Source organism: Protomyctophum bolini (assembly GCF_963924005.1).
Source record: "Protomyctophum bolini genome assembly, chromosome: 3".
Classification (NCBI taxonomy): Eukaryota; Metazoa; Chordata; class Actinopteri; order Myctophiformes; family Myctophidae; genus Protomyctophum; species Protomyctophum bolini.
The window spans coordinates 16,470,799-16,494,074 of record NC_137864.1 but is presented as its reverse complement, the minus strand read 5'-3'; the positions used below and the strand labels follow the sequence as shown (position 1 = coordinate 16,494,074).

The 23,276-nt window shown below is 45.3% G+C and overlaps 1 protein-coding gene across 6 annotated transcripts in view; it reads right to left on the bottom strand.

The window, feature by feature from the left end:
• Positions 1-23,276, bottom strand: part of htt (huntingtin) — a 77,800-nt gene that overhangs the window by 36,582 nt on the left and 17,942 nt on the right. For all 6 annotated transcript variants that reach the window (XM_080760228.1, XM_080760232.1, XM_080760227.1 and 3 more), the window contains 21 exons: positions 19,594-19,717; positions 18,790-18,905; positions 18,401-18,512; positions 17,350-17,487; positions 16,155-16,313; positions 15,646-15,743; positions 14,969-15,108; positions 14,742-14,805; positions 13,667-13,767; positions 10,907-11,174; positions 10,427-10,572; positions 10,145-10,341; positions 7,384-7,607; positions 6,738-6,864; positions 6,480-6,610; positions 5,849-5,959; positions 5,213-5,290; positions 4,146-4,372; positions 3,443-3,521; positions 3,109-3,270; positions 2,509-2,564 (listed from right to left, as the gene is read on the bottom strand). In XM_080760228.1, the coding sequence (XP_080616354.1) occupies positions 2,509-2,564; positions 3,109-3,270; positions 3,443-3,521; positions 4,146-4,372; positions 5,213-5,290; positions 5,849-5,959; positions 6,480-6,610; positions 6,738-6,864; positions 7,384-7,607; positions 10,145-10,341; positions 10,427-10,572; positions 10,907-11,174; positions 13,667-13,767; positions 14,742-14,805; positions 14,969-15,108; positions 15,646-15,743; positions 16,155-16,313; positions 17,350-17,487; positions 18,401-18,512; positions 18,790-18,905; positions 19,594-19,717 (2,858 nt within the window). The remainder of the gene's footprint in view (positions 1-2,508; positions 2,565-3,108; positions 3,271-3,442; positions 3,522-4,145; positions 4,373-5,212; positions 5,291-5,848; positions 5,960-6,479; positions 6,611-6,737; positions 6,865-7,383; positions 7,608-10,144; positions 10,342-10,426; positions 10,573-10,906; positions 11,175-13,666; positions 13,768-14,741; positions 14,806-14,968; positions 15,109-15,645; positions 15,744-16,154; positions 16,314-17,349; positions 17,488-18,400; positions 18,513-18,789; positions 18,906-19,593; positions 19,718-23,276) is intronic.

Genomic DNA, 23,276 nt, shown 5'->3' with positions numbered 1-23,276 from the left:
CTTTGAATCATTCATTACACACACGTTAACACTTTGAACCGTTCATTACACACGTTAACACTTTGAACCATTCATTACACACACGTTAACACTTTGAATCATTCATTATTACACACACGTTAACACTTTGAACCATTCATTACACACGTTAACACTTTGAATCATTCATTACACACACGTTAACACTTTGAACCATTCATTACACACACGTTAACACTTTGAACCATTCATTACACACGTTAACACTTTGAATCATTCATTACACACGTTAACACTTTGAACCATTCATTACACACGTTAACACTTTGAACCATTCATTACACACACGTTAACACTTTGAACCATTCATTACACACACGTTAACACTTTGAATCATTCATTACACACGTTAACACTTTGAACCATTCATTACACACACGTTAACACTTTGAACCATTCATTACACACGTTAACACTTTGAACCATTCATTACACACGTTAACACTTTGAACCATTCATTACACACACGTTAACACTTTGAACCATTCATTACACACGTTAACACTTTGAACCATTCATTACACACGTTAACACTTTGAATCATTCATTACACACACGTTAACACTTTGAACCATTCATTACACACACGTTAACACTTTGAACCATTCATTACACACACGTTAACACTTTGAACCATTCATTACACACACGTTAACACTTTGAATCATTCATTACACACACGTTAACACTTTGAACCATTCATTACACACATGTTAACACTTTGAACCATTCATTACACACATGTTAACACTTTGAACCATTCATTACACACACGTTAACACTTTGAACCGTTCATTACACACGTTAACACTTTGAACCATTCATTACACACGTTAACACTTTGAACCATTCATTACACACGTTAACACTTTGAACCATTCATTACACACATTAACACTTTGAATCATTCATTACACACACGTTAACACTTTGAACCATTCATTACACACACGTTAACACTTTGAACCATTCATTACACACGTTAACACTTTGAACCATTCATTACACACACGTTAACACTTTGAACCATTCATTACACACACGTTAACACTTTGAACCATTCATTACACACGTTAACACTTTGAAACATTCATTACACACACGTTAACACTTTGAACCATTCATTATTACACACACGTTAACACTTTGAACCATTCATTATTACACACACGTTAACACTTTGAACCATTCATTACACACACGTTAACACTTTGAACCATTCATTACACACACGTTAACACTTTGAATCATTCATTACACACGTTAACACTTTGAACCATTCATTACACACACGTTAACACTTTGAACCATTCATTACACACGTTAACACTTTGAATCATTCATTATTACACACACGTTAACACTTTGAACCATTCATTACACACGTTAACACTTTGAATCATTCATTACACACACGTTAACACTTTGAATCATTCATTACACACGTTAACACTTTGAACCATTCATTACACACACGTTAACACTTTGAACCATTCATTACACACGTTAACACTTTGAATCATTCATTATTACACACACGTTAACACTTTGAACCATTCATTACACACACGTTAACACTTTGAATCATTCATTACACACACGTTAACACTTTGAATCATTCATTACACACGTTAACACTTTGAACCATTCATTACACACACGTTAACACTTTGAATCATTCATTACACACGTTAACACTTTGAATCATTCATTACACACGTTAACACTTTGAATCATTCATTACACACACGTTAACACTTTGAATCATTCATTACACACACGTTCACCGTCTGTCGCGTAGTAGTAGGCCTGTCACAGTTATTACATGATTGCCTAAATCGCATTTTTTTAAGATAATCGCCTTTTTTTTGGTAATAATCCCTATAATTCATTCATGTTAAAAATGTCAATATATTTGTATTGTCCTTAAGTGTTATGTAACACTTAGGGACACACTTGTGTGCTACCACTTTAATCCACAACCCACAAGAAATCCGCACTTACAAAACGCTTTCCCCGGATATGATAGCCGTCCATATTGGAGCCACATTCTCACTAGGGATGCATCGGCACGGATTGCTTTCACTTTCTTAGCGCGATCAAGGTTTAGACTTTTACAAGTTCTCAAAGATCATAGTTTGTCTCATTTTGAAGAGAATAAGGACTATTAAGTGAGCGCATCAGATCCGTGTGGAGGCTGTCTACTTTTGCTCCACTACAAGTGTTTGCAAAACATACATCAACCACTTCGGCCCTATATCCACAAGCTGTGTGGCATTGCATCCGCTGTGTTCTAAAGACATTTTATACATATGAAAACGTGTGATAAACACTTTGTACTTAAGTCACTCAAGTCAATATATAATTCACAACTTTTACTTGTAACCGAGTGTTTCTACATTGCAGTATTGATACTTATACTTAAGTAAGAGTAAAGAGTACTTTTTTCCACCACTGCAAATAACTGACCTGAACTGACCGACTTCAATGTATTCAAACTGCTTGAGCACAAAACCTATGAAGACCTGAAAGAACAAGACACACATCATGTTGTAGTAAAACCTACAGTATGAAACAAGACATGTTGTAGTAAAACCTAAACCCTAAACAAACAAGCCATTGACACTGAACAGAGAATTTACGTCATATGTGTCTGAGCCAATCGGCATATACAGTATATGTATGTCGGTGGGAACCCTTGGCCAATAAGGGACCACCATTCTTGATGATGATGTATGATGATAGAGCGCCACTCACTTCACATGGGTGTGATTTTTTAAAATAATAATACAAATAGTTATGTTCCGTCTCATTGTGTATTTATCTAATCTGAAGATGGTGCTTTTCACTTTTAGTCCGTGTAGAGTTCTGAAATTCTACACAAACCGGCCCAAACCGACCAGATGTTTTAGGGCAGGGCCTCAAATCTATGCTAATTAGTCGGGCCTCGGGCCTGATCAGTTAGGGCCGGGCCTTACTTTTCAGGCCCGTTGAGAACTCTAGTGTGTGTGTGTGTGTGTGTGTGTGTGTGTGTGTGTGTGTGTGTGTGTGTGGGTGTGTGTGTTTGACCTGGTCCGAGTCCAGTAAGCAGTAGTTGACACGGAGCTGGACCAGCTGGGCCAGCAGATCCAGGACCTGCCTCTGGAGGGCGACAGAGGTGCTGGTGGTGTACTGCTTCAGAGCCTTGATGACCAGCGGCTCAAACAGACGGATGTGGTTGTGGATGGCATTCTGAGGGCGGGAAAAACACACCCACAACTTCATTAACCTGAACCCACTGGGAAAGAATACGGACGTTCTAATTCATTCTTCATTCATTCCTTCTAATTCTACAGAATGTTATACAGTTTGCAGTCTTTAACCCATTTAGATCTGAGACCAGATTCTACTAAATGTCTTTCACCTTGTCTCCTCTGTGACGCGTCACATTGGTGATGCTGGACCTCAGTTGGTTGGACACTTTCTGCATCACATCGAACCACCTGGAAGAAGGAAAAGAGCAGTCAGTGATGTGTGTGTGTGTGTGTGTGTGTGTGTGTGTGTGTGTGTGTACTCTTCAAGTCACAACCACTACCACTACCACCCCAGTGTTGATTTTGACAGCAAATTTCGATTTAGTTCAGTCATCTAGTCATCTAGTTTTAACCCCATTTTAGTCATCTGAAATGTTGGCGGTGCCTTGATGGCATCTTAATGCCTGATTTTACACTTGGTTGTATGCTAAAAATAGCAGATCAGTGAGCTTGTACAGTAGATCTGCTATTTTCAGAGCGCAACCAAACATAACATGACTTGTCTTTTAGTTCTACGGGATCTCTTCTCCACTACTCCCTCAACACTTTAGTCTAGTTTTTTATTGTCAGTTGTCAGTAAATTCAGAGTTGGTGTCGAAGTGTCCTTGAGCAAGACACTGAACCCGTAATTGCTCCTGATGTGCTGGTTGGTGCCTTGCATGGTTTCCGCCGCCATCGGTGTATGAATGTGTGTGTGAATGGGTGAATGTAATGCACAATTTATGTAAAGCGCCTTGGATAAAGCAATATAAATGCACCATTGATTTAACACGCACCACCCACCAACCCCACCACCACCACCCCCCCACCCACCCATTGGTGTCCTGCTCCTGCTCGGCCTGCACCATGTTGCGGAGGCTGGCGTCCGCCAGGGCCTGGGTGAAGTGTGTGTAGGGAGCCATGAAGCAGTAGTGGTAGAGGCCCGGCCGCAGGCTGGACGAGCCCAGGCGGAGGGCCTTGCCCTGGGAGCGGCTCAGAGGCCCGCTCAGGGAGCCCTCGTACTGGGACGCCAGGTTGGTGCCAAACAGCGTCTTCAGCAGCTACACGAGCCGAGACAAATGTGATACGGCAGAAATGAAGTTAGAGAGAGAGAGAGAGAGAGAGAGAGAGAGAGAGAGAGAGAGAGAGAACACGGGCATGAGTTAGAACAGTCAGTGCGCTGAAAATGCAAAAAATCCCACAACTGAAAATGTTTGGCCAATGTGACGGGAGCACATTGGCCCACATTAGTGCTGCTGATTCCTGAACAATTAGCACAAGTTTGCATGTAACGCTCGTCATCATATAGAACACTTTAATTACAGATGTGGCTACATCGCTTATTATTGCCTTTTTTGTATTGCATTGGATTGATGCCAACAGGTTAATTTCGTTTGTACATTTGTTCAATGACCAAATAAAATCCATTCATCCATCCAAGTTGTACAATTATGATGTTTTAGTTCATATTCTTCCATAGAACACATTCTGGCTTTTAAGACTGAGAACTTGAATCCATGGTCTCCCTATCATGATGAATTCTACCGGCATGATTCGCTGGCCTAATCTTGGATTTACTCAATGAAAGACAATCAAATAAACGTTCAAATTAATGCCTCTAATTAATGCCTTTTCTCTATACATCGCTTTATCCTTTTATATACAGTATCATAACGAGCAATAAGGATGAGTGTTAACATCATGTACGGCACCATCGCACAGGGAACCCAAAGCCTCTAAGGGCCCTGTCGGCAGGAACCACAATCACTCTGCGTGGAGTCACATTGGTTCCAGCACACTGCTCAGTGCTGGAACCACAGCGAGACTGCCACGCACGACCACATTAACGCACACACACACACACACACACAAAAACACAGCAAGCCGTGCACATCACCAACCTGCTGTACGCAGACCGTGGACATGGTCGGTTCCCTGGAGAAGCAGGCCTTGAGGTAGCCCAGGATCTCCTCCACACACTGACACCACATACAGTAGATTAGACATACAGTACCAGTCAAAGGGCTACGTATATGCATACACGCCATTTTGGAACGAACTTGGGCCCCGTCCCTACTTCCTTCACAGGTGTTACGGGTCCAGATGGTTATACTGTATTTGTACACTCTCAGAGTTATGGGGCTCATTGAAATAAAACGTTTGAGGACCACTGCACACTAAAAAGAAACAGAGCCTTAATTAGTATCATCGGTAACACCTGTGAAGGAAGGGAAGCGGCCCGGAAGTAGGAAGAGTTATTCATAGAGTTCATAGAGTCACTTTAATCAATAGCCCTATTCAAGCATTTTGGTCTAAATGGGCTGTTTTTGTTACCTTGTAGGTAGTTAAGTAACTTGAAAAATGACCATAAAAAAGAATCGTGATAATAATATTGTGGATTGTGATACTGCTATCAATATTTTTCCATATCACCCACCCCTGACCCATCCATCAATCCATTCAACCACATGCCCATACACTTTCCTCTACTTGCGTAATATAATCTGAATCACTTGGATAAATGAGATGAGCATTACCTTGCCAATATCATGGAGTGTAGCCAGCTCCAGGAGCTGAGACAGCACATCTAGAGTGGAGCGCAGGAAGCTTCCAAACTTCTCCTGGTTGCTGTGGAGGTCCAGGGTCACCTAAAAAAGGGACACACACAAAAACACAGCAAATAAACAATAATAATCTCTAGCTATTAAATTCCAGGAATCTGTCTGTATGTCTGTCGCAGGCACTGTGCGACCGACTGACTTCAAACTTGGTGTGCGTGTCAGTCAGCAAGGACCGGGAGGTGTACATTCCTCCTGAGTGGGAACTGTGGGAACGTGCATGGGACAGCAACAAGGCACAAAAATGGGTATTGTACAAATTGGGCATACATTCCCAACTTATTTAGTTCCCGACTTGTGTAGTCGTCCAGTACGACGGTGCCTGCATCGGTCCGAAGCATCATGTTGATGACATCGGACTTGCTCCAGTACGATAGGATGGCGGGACGGTAGGGCTGAGATTATGAATTCACAAAATGTGAAACATATTCACTAAAATGATCACAACTTCTGTAAATTATTTGGGAATTTACTTCTATTAGGCTACAAAGCCTCTTGGCAGCATGCACAAGAAATCTGGCACTGTGTGTAAGTATGTAAGTGTTCTGACCTTGTAGTTGGTGTGAGTGGCTTTGAGGACGTCATAAAGCTTGAGGTAAGGGGGCAGATGGTAGAAGCTGCCCAGCGTGGTAGACTTGTTGATGGACCCCGTGGAGGCAGTGCTGCCGTCTGCTGGCCTGCCTGCTCACACACACACACACACACACACACACACACACACACACACAACAAGACACGCTCTGAAATCACCCACAATCAATGTTTCTGGTGGTTTTCTCCAAATGAGTGCACGTGCACACGGACAGACCTGCGTTGGCCTCGGTGCCCTTCTTTGGACTCATGGGAACAGCGCTGGGCTCCAGGGGCTCCTTTTCCTTGCCTTTCCTGCGAATGGGACTGAGGGACGGCGTGTTGGCCAGGGAAGGCAGGGTGGCCTGGAGGAGAGGAGAGAGCAGGGAACGTTAGCTTCGTCTCGCGCAGTAAAACCCACCACGGGTCTTTTAACTCGGAGAGTGCACAAATGTAACCATACCGACACCGTACGTGTCAACATTTCTACATTCTCAGTTACAAATGTGGGCGGTGTTGGCTCAGGGGTAGAGTGGCTGGATGGTAACCGCAAGGTTGCCTGTTCGAAGTTAGTGTCGAAGTGTCCTTGAGCAAGACACTGAACCCCAAATTGTTCCTGATGTGCTGGTTGGTGCCTTGCATGGTTTCCACCGCCATCATTGTATGAATGTGTGTGTGAATGGATAAAGGCGCAATTTAAATGCACCATTTACTATTTTACAAACAATTATCAAATGGATAATTAACCGTGGAGATTTAACCGTGTTCAGTTAATACAAAATATATGATCTGCATGCAAATAGACCTGCTCATTATCAGAGATAAAAAACAACGGTAGGTAAAGGCCCAAAACCGTTACCAACGCCTCGTTACGTTTTATATACCTTTACCGCTGGCCCAGGAGGGGTTTCGTCCAACACGTGGGCACAGATGTTGAGGATCTTGAGCAGGTGGGAGAACAGCTGCTCCACCATGGCCACCAGGGAGCGCTCCGACAGGGCCGCCCAGGGCTCCTCCGTCTTCAGCGGGACTGGCCCCGGGTTGGCGTTGCTCCCGCTGCCTTCCTCCTCGGCAGCCCAGGGGCTACGTAGGCAGTGAGGGGCCGTGGCTGAGGAGGCACAGTGACACCGGGTTAATACAGGGGCTACGTAGGCAGTGAGGGGCAGTGGCTGAGGAGGCACAGTGACACTGGGTTAATACAGGGGCTACGTAAGCAGTGAGGGGCCGTGGCTGAGGAGGGCACAGTGACACTGGGTTAATACAGGCTACGTAGGCAGTGAGGGGCCGTGGCTGAGGAGGGCACAGTGACACTGGGTTAATACAGGCTACGTAGGCAGTGAGGGGCAGTGGCTGAGGAGGGCACAGTGACACTGGGTTAATACAGGGGCTACGTAGGCAGTGAGGGGCAGTGGCTGAGGAGGGCACAGTGACACTGGGTTAATACAGGGGCTACGTAGGCAGTGAGGGGCAGTGGCTGAGGAGGCACAGTGACACTGGGTTAATACAGGGGCTACGTAGGCAGTGAGGGGCAGTGGCTGAGGAGGCACAGTGACACTGGGTTAATACAGGCTACGTAGGCAGTGAGGGGCAGTGGCTGAGGAGGCACAGTGACACCGGGTTAATACAGGGGCTACGTAGGCAGTGAGGGGCAGTGGCTGAGGAGGCACAGTGACACTGGGTTAATACAGGCTACGTAGGCAGTGAGGGGCAGTGGCTGAGGAGGCACAGTGACACCGGGTTAATACAGGGGCTACGTAGGCAGTGAGGGGCCGTGGCTGAGGAGGGCAAAGTGACACCGGGTTAATACAGGGGCTACGTAGGCAGTGAGGGGCAGTGGCTGAGGAGGCACAGTGACACTGGGTTAATACAGGGGCTACGTAGGCAGTGAGGAGCCGTGGCTGAGGAGGCACAGTGACACTGGGTTAATACAGGGGCTACGTAGGCAGTGAGGGGCCGTGGCTGAGGAGGGCACAGTGACACTGGGTTAATACAGGCTACGTAGGCAGTGAGGGGCAGTGGCTGAGGAGGCAGAGTGACACTGGGTTAATACAGGGGCTACGTAGGCAGTGAGGGGCAGTGGCTGAGGAGGGCACAGTGACACTGGGTTAATACAGGGGCTACGTAGGCAGTGAGGGGCCGTGGCTGAGGAGGGCACAGTGACACTGGGTTAATACAGGGGCTACGTAGGCAGTGAGGGGCCGTGGCTGAGGAGGGCACAGTGACACTGGGTTAATACAGGGGCTACGTAGGCAGTGAGGGGCCGTGGCTGAGGAGGGCACAGTGACACTGGGTTAATACAGGCTACGTAGGCAGTGAGGGGCCGTGGCTGAGGAGGCACAGTGACACTGGGTTAATACAGGCTACGTAGGCAGTGAGGGGCAGTGGCTGAGGAGGGCACAGTGACACTGGGTTAATACAGGGGCTACGTAGGCAGTGAGGGGCAGTGGCTGAGGAGGGCACAGTGACACTGGGTTAATACAGGCTACGTAGGCAGTGAGGGGCCGTGGCTGAGGAGGGCACAGTGACACTGGGTTAATACAGGGGCTACGTAGGCAGTGAGGGGCAGTGGCTGAGGAGGCACAGTGACACTGGGTTAATACAGGGGCTACGTAGGCAGTGAGGGGCCGTGGCTGAGGAGGGCACAGTGACACTGGGTTAATACAGGGGCTACGTAGGCAGTGAGGGGCAGTGGCTGAGGAGGCACAGTGACACTGGGTTAATACAGGCTACGTAGGCAGTGAGGGGCAGTGGCTGAGGAGGCACAGTGACACTGGGTTAATACAGGCTACGTAGGCAGTGAGGGGCAGTGGCTGAGGAGGCACAGTGACACTGGGTTAATACAGGGGCTACGTAGGCAGTGAGGGGCAGTGGCTGAGGAGGCACAGTGACACTGGGTTAATACAGGCTACGTAGGCAGTGAGGGGCCGTGGCTGAGGAGGGCACAGTGACACTGGGTTAATACAAGGGCTACGTAGACAGTGAGGGGCAGTGGCTGAGGAGGCACAGTGACACCGGGTTAAATAAGAGCCAGGCGGTTCTTGGGTGCCCCTTTTACCCTTGCCAGGCAAAAAAACTACAAAAGAAAAACTACAAAATGAGGACCCTGTGACACGGCTGTTGAACCGGAATTGAAACACGCTAATCTGCTAAGCGGAACATCTCACAAGGTTTTTATTGACCTCCTAATATCATGCCACACCTCATATCACCTCATCTGAGCTCTCAATTCGGAGATAAACGCCGCTAAAGATTGCGGCCATTACAAGACTCTGTGGAGGGCTCATCGATATGCAAGGTTTGTTTTTTTTTGGCCCGGTCTAAGATGGAGGCTGCCTGTGCGGTGCGTATGGTATAGATGAGGCCTACTGTAATATAAAGACCGCTAACCGGCTATGCACAGGATTGGCATTGAAGTGCTGGGTTTTCTCAATCGGTTATAAATGTGCATGGCTCGAAATGTGTTAACAGGTTGGGCTGTCACCGTTGCACATTTAACCCTAGAACACTAAACCTGGGTGCTTTTCAGCTGGAGAATTATGTACGAGTATAGCCCGAGAATTCTTCTTGCTTTACCAGCGAGCATGTTCCCAGCCAGCAGCAGGGCGTCCTGGTGAGCAGACAGGTCCAGAGGGAACCAGTACTTACCAGCGAGCATGTTCCCAGCCAGCAGCAGGGCGTCCTGGTGAGCAGACAGGTCCAGAGGGAACCAGGCGGAGGAGAGCAGCGACAGCACCATGTTGGCCATGCCCACCGTCAGCGTTCTCCTCTCAGCGCCACCGTCTGCTGCTGCTGCTGTGGAGCTGGAGGTGGAGACCACCGGAGCACCGCTGGCCGCAGACAGACTGGAGGGAAACGCACAGGGACCATGAATACATGTACAGTATAAGAGCAGGGGTCAGAGCCGTGTGTGTGTGTGTGTGTGTGTACCTGAGGGTCCGGCCTCTACTGCGGTTGATGCTGGAGCGTGTAGAATAGGCAGTGCTGGAGCTCACATAACCACAGTGCCAGCCTGCGTTCCAGGTGCATGCTGGGAAGGTGGAGGTCAGGAGGCACAGCGCCTCACAGCAGCCAAACTACACACACACACACACACACACACACACACACACACACACACATATCCATCATATAAAGAAGTGTACCGATGCTTCGGACAAAACCTCTTACTGTAACTCCATTGGACCCTCAAACTGCTAACTCCACCACCTCTCCCCCTCGCATGCAAGTAATTGACAAAATATAAAGTCACAATACCAACTTTGATGAGGCAGTAATGCTTTCGTTTTCAAAATATAAGGTTTTCTTCATTTCCTGATTTTTTTTTTTTTTTTCATTTCATTTCAACATTTTGGAGTTAGCTGGTTTGTGGCCGACAGACAGACAGACAGCAGAAGATGCGCTGCTCACCGTCAGGGCTCTGGAGGTAGAGGAGGTGAGGGCGTGGCTGATGGCAGCGATGACTCTGGACAGGTTGTTCTCTATGGTGACGTCAGACACACCGTGGGACAGACTGTAGCCGCGGTAGGTCCTGGTGATGGTGCTCACGGTGAACTGGGAGGGCGGCTGTGTCTCGTGCATCAACAGCTGCAGGTACACAGAGCTCTGGTCCCTGGCGATGGCCACCACGGGGTCAGCCTGGCCCTGGTCGCAGTCATAGAACAACCTGGAGACCAGCCTGACGGGGGGAGGAAACCATACAGTTACACACCTCCTCTCTGGAGTCATGGGATCAACATTTCTTTGCATAATGCCATCCCAATGGGCTATGGTTTGACTTGGGAAAATGTGCTCAGAGAAATGGACCTTTCCATAGGGGAAGAAGTGAGGGGCGCTCTTATCATTGTACATCATCCAATAAAAAAATGAATATACTTTATCATGAATTAATTTGTCAACTTATGTTATTATCTTTTAATCATGATACAATGTTAAAATAAACTAGAAAGGCAGTTCCTGTAGAAACTGCGTGGGCTCGCATACATTGCAATGTATAAAGTTTTTGCCGTGTCAAGTTTGAAACTCGGGGACCGGAGTAATAGTGTTCCCATTGGTGGTCTAAATCCATAATCAAAATTTCGGGACTGTAGCATATTGTAAACAAAAGTAGAAAATGTATTAAAGCTGAAGTAAAAGTTTTAAAAAGTATGAACATTTGGAAAAACTATAGTTTAAGCATAAATAACTGCATAAAGCGGAATAAAGTATGTGGAAGCTGTAGAAGTGTTTATAAAAGTTTTTCTTTAAATGAAAAAAAAAAAATCTTTATTAAAAAAAATCAAGTTTTTTCTTTTAAGTAAAAAAAAAAAAAGAGGTTAAAGTTTTTTTTTTTTTAAGTTTTCATTTTTTTCAAAAAATTACTTTTTTTTCAAAAAATTACTTTTTTTTCAAAAAATTACTTTTTTTTCAAAATAATACTTTTTTTCAAAATAATACTTTTTTTCAAAAAAATACTTTTTTTTCAAAAAAATACTTTTTTTGGAAAAAATACTTTTTTTGGAAAAAATACTTTTTTTCATTTTTTTGCGTGCGTGCGTGCGTGCGTGCACTTGCGAGAGCTGTGTAAAGGCCAGCCAATAGGAAGACAGGGTGTGTGTGTGCGTGTGTGCGTGCGTGCTCTTGCGAGAGCTGTGTAAAGGCCAGCCAATTGCACAAATAGCAGACCTACAAGCTCACAAGGTATCGCAGAGCAACTCATTGAGATCTTGTAACTTTAATGTCAGCCCTGTAATTAAGCCCTTATATGTCTCAGCTGTGGAAGTAAAAGACTTCCAAGTTCTATGCCAGTACTATGACTGGGAGATTACAATGGTTCTGAAGGGGGGAAAACTATGCCCCGAACAAATTGCTCTATCGCAAAAAGTAAAAGTCGAATGCAAATATTTTTTTCGCTGTGAGTGGCCTGAGATATTGAGGTACACCATGTGCGATTGTGGTGTTGGTACGATTGAAAATGTGGTTATAAGAGCGAGTTAAGAATTGTCAGCGCGATAATTTCCTCGTAAGAATTATACAATGGAGGTCAATGAGCAGATTGACTGTTTTTGTGTCACTTAAAAGGCCGTAGTTCACATTCTGTATGTCTCTGTGCTTTGGTGGTCACATTGTGTGAAAGAGGACATGTGTGGCTACAAAATGACAAAAGAACATGCGTGTAAAATGAATACTTTGGCCGGGACGACAATTTGTTTGGTAAATTTTCAAGGAAAGAATTTCAGTCTCCACACTCTAGTCAAAAAGGCCCGCACTCTAAAATGGCACTAATTATGCGAAACGGCCTGCGATTGAACTGCGATTTCGGAAAAACCGTTCAACGTATTCGAATACGGTTTGAACCGTCCAGAGTCCAGAGTCGTGTGAGCGTTCTAAAGTTTAAATCACGTTTCTACAACAAAGTATGCCAGAGTAATGAGGCTGCAAAAGTGAGGTTGATTTAGAGATAAATCCCATACAAAGTCAATGGCAGGAAAAAACTATAAATAAAGTTAAATATTTTAAAAAGTATAAACTTTTTCAAAACAACTTTTTCACCAATGAAAGTTCAAAGATAGATGAACATTATAAAGTTTGAATGAAGTTTCAAAGTGAAAGTATGACGGAGTAATAAGAGCTCAAAAAAGTTAACTGTGAAAAATGGGACCTTTCTTCCATCGACTCTCATTATAAAGGATGTTAAAAAAAGTTAAAAAGTTAAAAAGTATAAAAAGTATAAAACTTTGTAAAAATAAAAATACAAGCACCCATCACTGCAAAGAGCTGAACAGTTTGAAGTTTGAACTAAATTTCTAGCATAAAGTATGTGGAAGTAGTAGGGTGCCAAAAAAAAGCGGCGGAATAAATAAAGAATAAATATAGGCTGGCAATAACTAGTGTGTGCTCGCTGTAGCGAGCCCACAATTATTCAATGTATTTAAAGTTAATATAATTATATATACACAATTAAATAAAATTTAATCCATAAAAACAGTCCAACCTACAGCAGCCCATATAATATGCTCACACAATGAAGCTCAAGTTGAGAAAACCATGCTAGGCGATATATATCCTCCAACTTGTGTACAGACCTAGAGAGAATTTATTTGAACAACCAATTGATTGAAAACAATGCTATAATAAAAAAGATGGTTTCCACTGTGGTCCATGTGCAGACTGAGTGAGTTGTAGTACTACCTGCTGACAGCAGAGGCCGCCACATGGCGCACTCTGGGGTCGTCGTCTCCCAACAGGCTGATGACCACGCCATGCAGCACCCGGTCCTGGAGACACAGACGCTGGAGACACAGAGGAGACACAGCTTATACCCTACATCTACTGTCCTGTCTGTCCTGGAGACACAGACGCTGGAGACACAGAGGAGACACAGCTTATACCCTACATCTACTGTCCTGTCTGTCCTGGAGACACAGACGCTGGAGACACAGAGGAGACACAGCTTATACCCTACATCTACTGTCCTGTCTGTCCTGGAGACACAGACGCTGGAGACACAGAGGAGACACAGCTTAGACCCTACATCTACTGTCCTGTCTGTCCTGGAGACACAGACGCTGGAGACACAGAGGAGACACAGCTTATACCCTACATCTACTGTCCTGTCTGTCCTGGAGACACAGACGCTGGAGACACAGAGGAGACACAGCTTAGACCCTACATTGAAAAGATATGCCAGGGACCCCCATGAGAGAGAGAAGATATTTACGGCTCTAGGAGACACCCGTTTAATGGCATTTCTATCTCTGAGACCCCAATTTATATTGTAAAATCGATGTTAAAGGTAGAGTCAGTGATTTCACTTAATTCAAATATCACTTATTTTTTTGTTTTGTTGTGATAATCCTCTCTACTATAGAGTGTGCTGACCATATAAGGAGTTCCTCCCTGTCCCCAGTTAACCCCTGGGGGTCAAAAAACCTTAGGTTTCGTTTTGTTCTCTATCCTGATTGGATGAAAGGTGTCCCAAGGCAAAAACGAAACCTAAGGGTTTTTGACTGAAATTACTGACACCCCCTTTAATTTAACTCTGAGAGTGCATTTGTACACTCTCAGAGTTACAGACCCATAAGGGTCCATTTGGTTCCAAACTATCATTTAGCTGGGTACCCCCTGGAACTCCCTCAAGGACCGCTGGGGGTCCCCGGACCCCACAGCTTAGACCCTAGGGAGACACATGACCTCATGAGCCTGTAGATTGGCTTATAAAAGATTAGATAGAAACTACTAGAGGTAAAATGGAGTCGTTCATTACCCCCGTGTAGTGATGCTTTCCTTTGTGTAAACTTTCCGTTTTCCTCTCCAGGAAATTCACTAACCTGAGAGACGAAGAGTGGAAAAGACAACAAGTTAGAATGTCAGGAAAAACTACGAGTTAACATCTAATGATAGTGATGATAACGTCTGATGATAGCATCATGTGATACCAGATCATTAGATTAACACTTCATATTCCCAGAATGTTAGAAGCGTCTTAATTACCGGAAGTCCATCTCCGCCAGGGTCTCCAAGAGCTCTGTCCTGACCAGCCAATAGGAGCAGTCCTTCAGGGCCAGCAGGTCAATAAGCAGCTGAAGGCCCATTTCACTCAGAGTGCTGCTGCACACTGTCATGATGCAGTGCTGTAACACACACACACACACACACACACACACACACACACACACACTAAATTAAGTCTCCTCATATCTGTATGAAAATTGCATCCTGCACATAATTCAATATCCGTTCAAACTCTGACTGGGGAGAGAGTCTGGGAGATAGATGGGTTATTATTGAGTCTAATGATCATTACATCCTGAAATAAATATATAAAATATTTCTAAAGATGAACAAAATGGACAATCATACATTTGGATGTAGTGTCGAAATTAAACTTAATATTGATATGGCACACTGACTATCAAGAAAATAAAAATGAGGGGCGCTAATATATTAAAGTTGATTAGGTGATGTAATGGTGATGCAAGACAAGCGGTGCCAACACAAACATTAAATTCTCTTTAACACAAACATTGAACTAAAAACAAACATTAATCCTGAATTGCCCCTCAAAAACATGGCAATTCATGTCAAAAAGGTTGCCAGTCCCTGCTCTACCACACATGCGTGTAGCCGTGTACGTGCATGAACCCACACACATAATGGCTGCCTCTTACCCTGACTGCAGAGCAAGCCATCTTGCAGGTGACGGAGGACTCGTCTTTCAGAGTGCTCTGTAGCAAAGGCATCAAGTCCACCAGGGACAGAGGGTTACCTGCAGCACAGAGGGACGAGGGGAAATGGGGAAAGAAGAAGAAATGTGTTCTCTTTTAATTGCTATGTTTTATGTTTAGGTGAATTTACATATGGGTATTTATTTAACATTTCTGATGCCCAGCTGAAGACATCAAGACATTTCTGAGACCATTCACGTTTCTGGAAGATGCTTCTAAACTTGTATTCTATTACTAGTTTGATCACATCAAATAGTCTTTCATCTTAAACATTTTAAGAAAATAGCCGACCGACAAGCCCACAACACGTCTTGTGGCTTGTAGATCTGCTATTTCCGGTGCGTGCAGCATGCTTTCACAGCAGACAACACTGGGCTTTTATATGGAATCCAAATGACTACAATCAGTCGTGGCGACTGAGACTTTTTAATCCACGCTCATGCTATACTGACCCGTTGTGTTCCGCACACTGGCCAGCCAGCTGTGTATGTTGTAGCGTGTCTTGGTGAGCGCAGCCTGGATGATGGCGCCGCACAGGATGGCAGTGGCTCCTCGGATCTGAGGGTCCCCATGCTGCACCAGGCACAACACGTCACTGATATACTGCTGCTCTGCAGGGACACGAGGCACAACACGTCACTGATATACTGCTGCTCTGCAGGGACACGAGGCACAACACGTCACTGATATACTGCTGCTCTGCAGGGACACGAGGCACAACACGTCACTGATATACTGCTGCTCTGCAAGGACACGAGGCACAACACGTCACTGATATACTGCTGCTCTGCAGGGACACGAGGCACAACACGTCACTGATATACTGCTGCTCTGCAGGGACACGAGGCACAACACGTCACTGATATACTGCTGCTCTGCAGGGACACGAGGCACAACACGTCACTGATATACTGCTGCTCTGCAGGGACACGAGGCACAACACGTCACTGATATACTGCTGCTCTGCAGGGACACGAGGCACAACACGTCACTGATATACTGCTGCTCTGCAAGGACACGAGGCACAACACGTCACTGATATACTGCTGCTCTGCAAGGACACCAGAGGACGACGGCCATCACATCTCATGATTGAAAACAGTGTGCCCCCCCCACCCACCCACCCACACCACTGGCGCCTAAACAATTAACACAACATGTACGTTAAATTATGATGTTTTAGTGATACTGTTCCTGCCTTTACGTAGTGCCAATCACGGGACGAAATCACAGACTGAGGCGTTAGCGTTGGCTTTTATTTGAAATATCCGAGACCATTGGGGTTTTATGGAAGATGTTTCTGCACATAATGCTAGTTTGACCACTTCAAGTGCTCTAATCTTAAAATAAGTCTATTCTCCAAGCTCTCAATGCGTCTCTGCGACACATTGAGAGCTTGTAGAATAGACTATACTTTGGCTGTAATTCTCTTATGCTTAAATAGAAAAAGATGCTGGCATCTCCAGAATCCAAATGGCTGAAATCAGCCGTGGCGACTGAGAACTCTAATCCATGTCTGCCAGGAGACAGAGGACACACACCCTGGACCCCCACATGGTAACTCTGTAAATTCTCCACCGTTTAACTTTCGGACCTGCATATAAAATGCTTCTAAAAGACATGCGAGTGTGGCAGTTTATGTTGTACCCTCTGCAGGGATTCCGTCCAGCGGTTCCAGGTACAGGGAGTTGAAGAAGGCTTCAGGGTGCAGCGCCGCTGCAGCCCCAATGCAGCTGACCGCCAGGGCCTTGACGCTCACGCGGACCTCCTTGTCGGGGATCAGACCTGAAGGAAACATTAGCAGCAACAAAATGGTGCATTTATAGTGATTTTATCCAATGCGCTTTACTCTACATAGATTGTGCATTACATTCACCCATTCATACACCGATGGTGGAGGAAACCTGCACATCGGGAGCAATTAGGGGTTCAGTGACTTGCTCAAGGACAACAATTCGACACTAACTCTGGGGGAGCCCGGGTATCGAAACGAGAACCTCATGGTTCCCATCTGGCCGCTCTACCGGCCATTCTACCCCTGAGCCACTCCCGCCCCCATAAACATTATGCTGCTAGGATGAATGTAAAGGCCAGGGACGTGCACACACAGGCATCAGAGGGGGCTTCAGCCCCTGCCCTTTAACCTGTCTTTAAAACAACTGCCCTCTCCAGACCACGAATGCAGCATTTGCTACGGTGAAAGAAATGCACATGCCACTCCTTTCCATGCCATGCCGGAAGGCAGCATTCAGGAGCATTGCTTTTTTCCAAGGTCTCCTGAACTTGAACACAGCATTTTGCGTTGAACAAATTTGTTTAGAAATCGATGTCGTTACACTGCATCTCCACTAGCTAAAGCGTGCTGGGTTGCGCCGCGAAAATAGCTGATCTATAAGCTCTCAGCGTGTCGCAGCGCCGTGCGCTGAGAGCTTGTAGATCAGCTATTTTCTGCCTCTCTAACACTCTCTGCACGTCCCTGGGGGAAGGCCATGGACCAGAAGCTGCTAATTCGTTAGAAAACTGCAGAGCAGACCTATGTTTAAGTTCTATGGCGTTACTGTTAACAGTATACTGTATAATGATCATGATCTGAGAAGCACTGATATGGAAACATAGGTTTTTCAGATTTAGAAGATGTTTTGTAGACTGGGGTCCTCGGGTCTAAAAGGGTTTTGAACTGCTTCTTTCACACCCTCACCATTCTTCTGTCCCGTCAGGAGGAAGGACGCAGCCAGAAGCCGTATGCAGTGCACCAGTGGCTCCGCCTCCTGGTCCGTGTAGTGGCCAATCGGACCCTTTATTCTTGACGGCTGAGAGACAAGAAGGCACAGTTAGCCAATCAGACACGAGACCATGCTGGTATTTTGCCACACTCACTCTAAAATTGGTAATGGGTGCATTTTCATAGCGCCTTCATCCAAAGTGCTTCACATTCACACACCAACCAGCAATTAGGCAGGGTTCAGTGTCTTGCTCAAGGAGACTTTCGACATTAACAGTGTGCGTGTGAGGGTAATTCCAAACCTTATTATACAGTAACGTATATAGTAGATATAGTGTATAGTGTGCGTGCGTGCGTGCATGTACCTTGTTGTCTGGCTCCGGTTCGGAGGGTTCTTCCTTTGGTATGAAGCGGTCCACACTGCTGTCTGAGGCCTGCCTGTTGTGCCCTCGACCCTCCAGGAGGTGAGGCTTGCTTAGAGCTAGAGACAACACAACACATGAATAATGTGAAGTTAGTTCGTTTTCCAGAGGCCTCTGGAAAGTACACTCACACTATAATATTTTAAAAATCAGCTAAACTATGCTGCATCAGTGATTATATTGGGTAGGCCCAAACATTATGATCGCGGGACGTCATTTGGGTACCGATTCCGCCTTGTGGTTTCCTGCCAGATGACTACAAATCACTGACTACATTACTACAACATGACAAAAATTACCATCCACTCCCGACCCGATCATAAACCCAGACTACAACATACCCAGTACTGACTGTGAGAAGGGTTCTATCTGAATACAACATACACACCCAGTACTGACTGTGAGAAGGGTTATATCTGAATACAACATACATACCCAGTACTGACTGTGAGAATGGTTCTACAGTATGTGAATACAACATACATACCCAGTACTGACTGTGAGAATGGTTCTACAGTATGTGAATACAACATACATACCCAGTGCTGACTGTGAGAATGGGTCTACAGTATGTGAATACAACATACATACCCAGTGCTGACTGTGAGAATGGTTCTACAGTATGTGAATACAACATACATACCCAGTGCTGACTGTGAGAATGGTTCTACAGTATGTGAATACAACATACATACCCAGTGCTGACTGTGAGAATGGTTCTACAGTATGTGAATACAACATACATACCCAGTGCTGACTGTGAGAATGGTTCTGGGCGCTCTTCAGAGGAAGGTGGCGCTCCGTCGTCTTCCTCGTCCTGCAGCGTTCCGATCTGCATCCCAGAGTACTGGCTCTCACTGCCGTCCAACACCTTGAGGAGACGGGGGAGGGGGGGGGGGGGGGGGGAGGCATTCCATGTAGTTCAGTGCCCTAAGATCACTCACTGACTACCATAAATCCTCTAATAGTGAACCCTGTAGTGGCCCTCGATTAATGACCGCCGCTAAAATAAGCAAATAAAAGCTGGTCTCTAATACGAGCCTTGTGTGTGTTTACTAAGATACCCCATGACTCACCCCTGTCTTTATACTTCCGTATATGGAACACATGACCGGACGGTTCTGCAATGCTCCTAGGCACCGAAACGTGTTTTAAGGGCTTGTAGAGCTGCGCAATTACGCTCTACGTATCCTGGGGTGGAGAGGCACGTTTTAAGGCACTCTTAATTTATTTAAATGTTGATATGGTATGCTGTAGAGCAGCGTTTCTGCACGGGACAGAGGAAGCTGTCTCATCCAGGGAGACTATATAATGTGACACTTCCGGTGTCTCCAGCAGCCAACGCTGATGGAGGCTTGAACGCCGAAACGCGTTCGTTGCTGCTGCTCTGCAGCATACCATGTTAAGATTTAAATAAATTAAGAGTGCCTTAAAACGTGAGTTCCGTGAGTGCTGGTTTCTCTTTTAGAGAAATTTCTGTTATAAAGTTATTCACCCGGTAAGAATGCTCGCACAACTTCAAAAGAAGTTTTGAAGTTGTGCGAGCTATACCTTGATAATCGGTTCAAACTGACACAAAATTATTTTTTATTCATTCTGATCTGATCTGTTAAAATAGACTCCTTTCAATAAAAGCCTGGGTCACTATGAGAGGATTTACGGTAGTCAGCCTTATTAGACACAGTATACAGAATAATGAATCCGAGTGTATGTCAGAGACAGTGCTTTTCTCTAAACACACGGTTTGATCATGCTCGGGACAACGCAACACAACAAACCAACTGCAGGTATAACACAGCCTTGAGGCCTCTACGGTTATGGTTGCCACACTCCTCGATACATTAAAAGCAGAACAAAGGTTGGGCTTTTTATCTAGACATGCTTCCCTGTCTCGATTCCATTTAATCGTGAATTTTTATTTGTAGAACAGATAATGAATGCTACAAAAGAAACCTGGCTCAGGTAGATTATCAACTAGACTTTTTATAGTATGTATAATGTTTCCTCCCCTAATATAAGAGGTCTGCCCTCAACTGACAGACCTGATATCTCCTTTCAGCTTCAACTAGAGCAGTGATTCTCAACCTTTTCTGGATCATTCAGGGCCCACTAGAAGGGAAAGAAGTGTTCGCGTCATACCCATCTTTCCACTTGGGCAGCCCGAACATTATTATTTTAATGGTCAAACTATTGACTGTGTTCTAGCTTGGCAGCCTTGGCTCAATGGAAGCTAGAAGAACATTGTATTGTCTTCAAGGTTTGAAAGAAGAAATATCATGACATTATGTCATCAAAATCATCTTGTTTTGACAGTTTATCTGGGAGCCCACTTGCAATATCCTCACGGCCAAACAGTGGGCCCCGCACCACGGGTTGAGACTCGCTGAATAATTAGAGCAGTGGTTCCCAAAGTGGGCTCTGGGCGTCCTTGATAGAGTTCCAGGGGGTCCCAGCTAAATGATAGTTTGTAACCAATAATGGACCCTCGAGTTAAATTAACATTGAATTTTACAATATAAATTGGGGTCCCAGAGGTAGGAATGCCATTTAATGGTGGTCGGTAGACTAATATGCATGTCAAAGTGGTCAGTCCTTGAAATTAAACGGGTTGAGAATCACTGCTAGAGCCGTAAAAACCATCTCTTACATGGGCATCCCTCCTGGCATATCTTTTCAAATGGGGGGTCCACAGGATAATAACTGGTGTCAACTTGGGGGTCCTTGACAAGAAAACGTGTGGGAACCACTGCGTTAGTGCACATAAGTGTGTCTGCCTCCAACAACAAGGGAAGTGGAAACCAGGACTCTACAGAGACATGTGAAAGTCATATGGACATCATGCTTCTCCTCTCAACTCTTCACTGCAAGCCAGTCACATGGGGAAGGGGGGGGGGGGGGGGGATTGTCTGGGGGGAATGTCTGAGATATTTCTGGAATTTAAAATATCTTAACTTTGGAAGAAAACGACAAAACATTAAGGGGAAAATAATGAATTGAAAATACTGGGATATAGTTGACTTTACAATGGTTTTATTCCAAGTGTATTATCCTGTATTGATGGAAAGCATGTTTAAGCATTTCATATTATTTGTATTTAAGCACGTAATTAAAACCAGCCCAATAAATACTGGACAATTAAACCCTGTGTACTCGGTCGACCAGGGGGTCACCCAGGGGTCTGTACTTGGCCCCCCTTGGTTTAGTTTTTTCTCCCTTCTACACTAAGTATCTTTGCTGAAAATAGCTGATCTACAAGCTCACAACACTCACAACGTGACACACTGTGGAGCTTGTAGATTGGCCTTTTCCCAATGAATGTCCGCCTATTTTTGCTGAATGTTTAATAACGACATGCCCCAGAATAGGGTTGGTGTGGTTAGAGGACCACTTCACCACTTTTCTGAACTGGCCACAGCCCTCCTATGAGACACGGTGTGAATGTGGTATTTTATCATGAACATTACTGAGGACTAATTATGCATATAAGTTGAAAAGTGCTGAAGTGGTCCATTGATGCAATAATACAAAATATTAGTGTGCCACTGCAGCGAGTCTGACACAGGCAGCCCGCTATTACACCTTTGGAGTGCATCATGTATGACGGAAACACACGTCAAGTACTTACAACTAGAATAAGGCCATTGTAAAAGGTTGCTGGATACTGACATATTAAAACACATTGACCGCCAGGTATTCATTATTTCTTCCGCCACTGCTAGCGTTTTTTCTCCCAGTAGAGACCCTTATTTTGAAGGCCCGCAGGTCTCGCGCCGTAGGGTGAACCGGAAAATAACCCAAGATCATTGGTTCTTTTAGTTATGGCCGTTGAATGAAACTTGTTACGACCACCAAAAAAAACACAATCTGGGAAAAGAGCATGTTTCGTAAATCTATTTACCTCTAGCAACCTAGAGCCATTCATACGTTGGCGAAGAGCGCGATCAAAACGCAGTCAATGAAAACCCTGAAATGATGAGATATATCTGGTCAACGGCAGTGAACCGTTGGGTATTTCAAATGACGAGATATCTCTTCAATGGCCGTCAATGTGTTAAGAAAGTCAGCATATTAGGAGTGGGACCGTATGCAAAGGGATAATTCCGTGCACGGGTTTCGACGAACAAGCGAAAACGTAATAACGAGAAGGGATGGAGAAGGAAAAAAAAGGATCCACAGACAAGCAAGCCCCCTCTCCCACTCGGTCCGAGAAAAAAAAAAGCGTCCAATCGGCTGACCTTGTCGCTAGTGCTAGATGAGGAAGTGGCATAGAAGGAGGAAGAGGAGGAGAAAGAGGAAGAGGTGGAAGAGGAGGTGTAGACGGAGGAGGAGGAGTCGCCGTCTGTGGCGTCGGGCCCCTCGGTGGACGTCGGCGAGGGAGGGGACGCCTCTGTGACCCGCGGCAACGGAGAGCGCGACTGCGACGGAAGGGG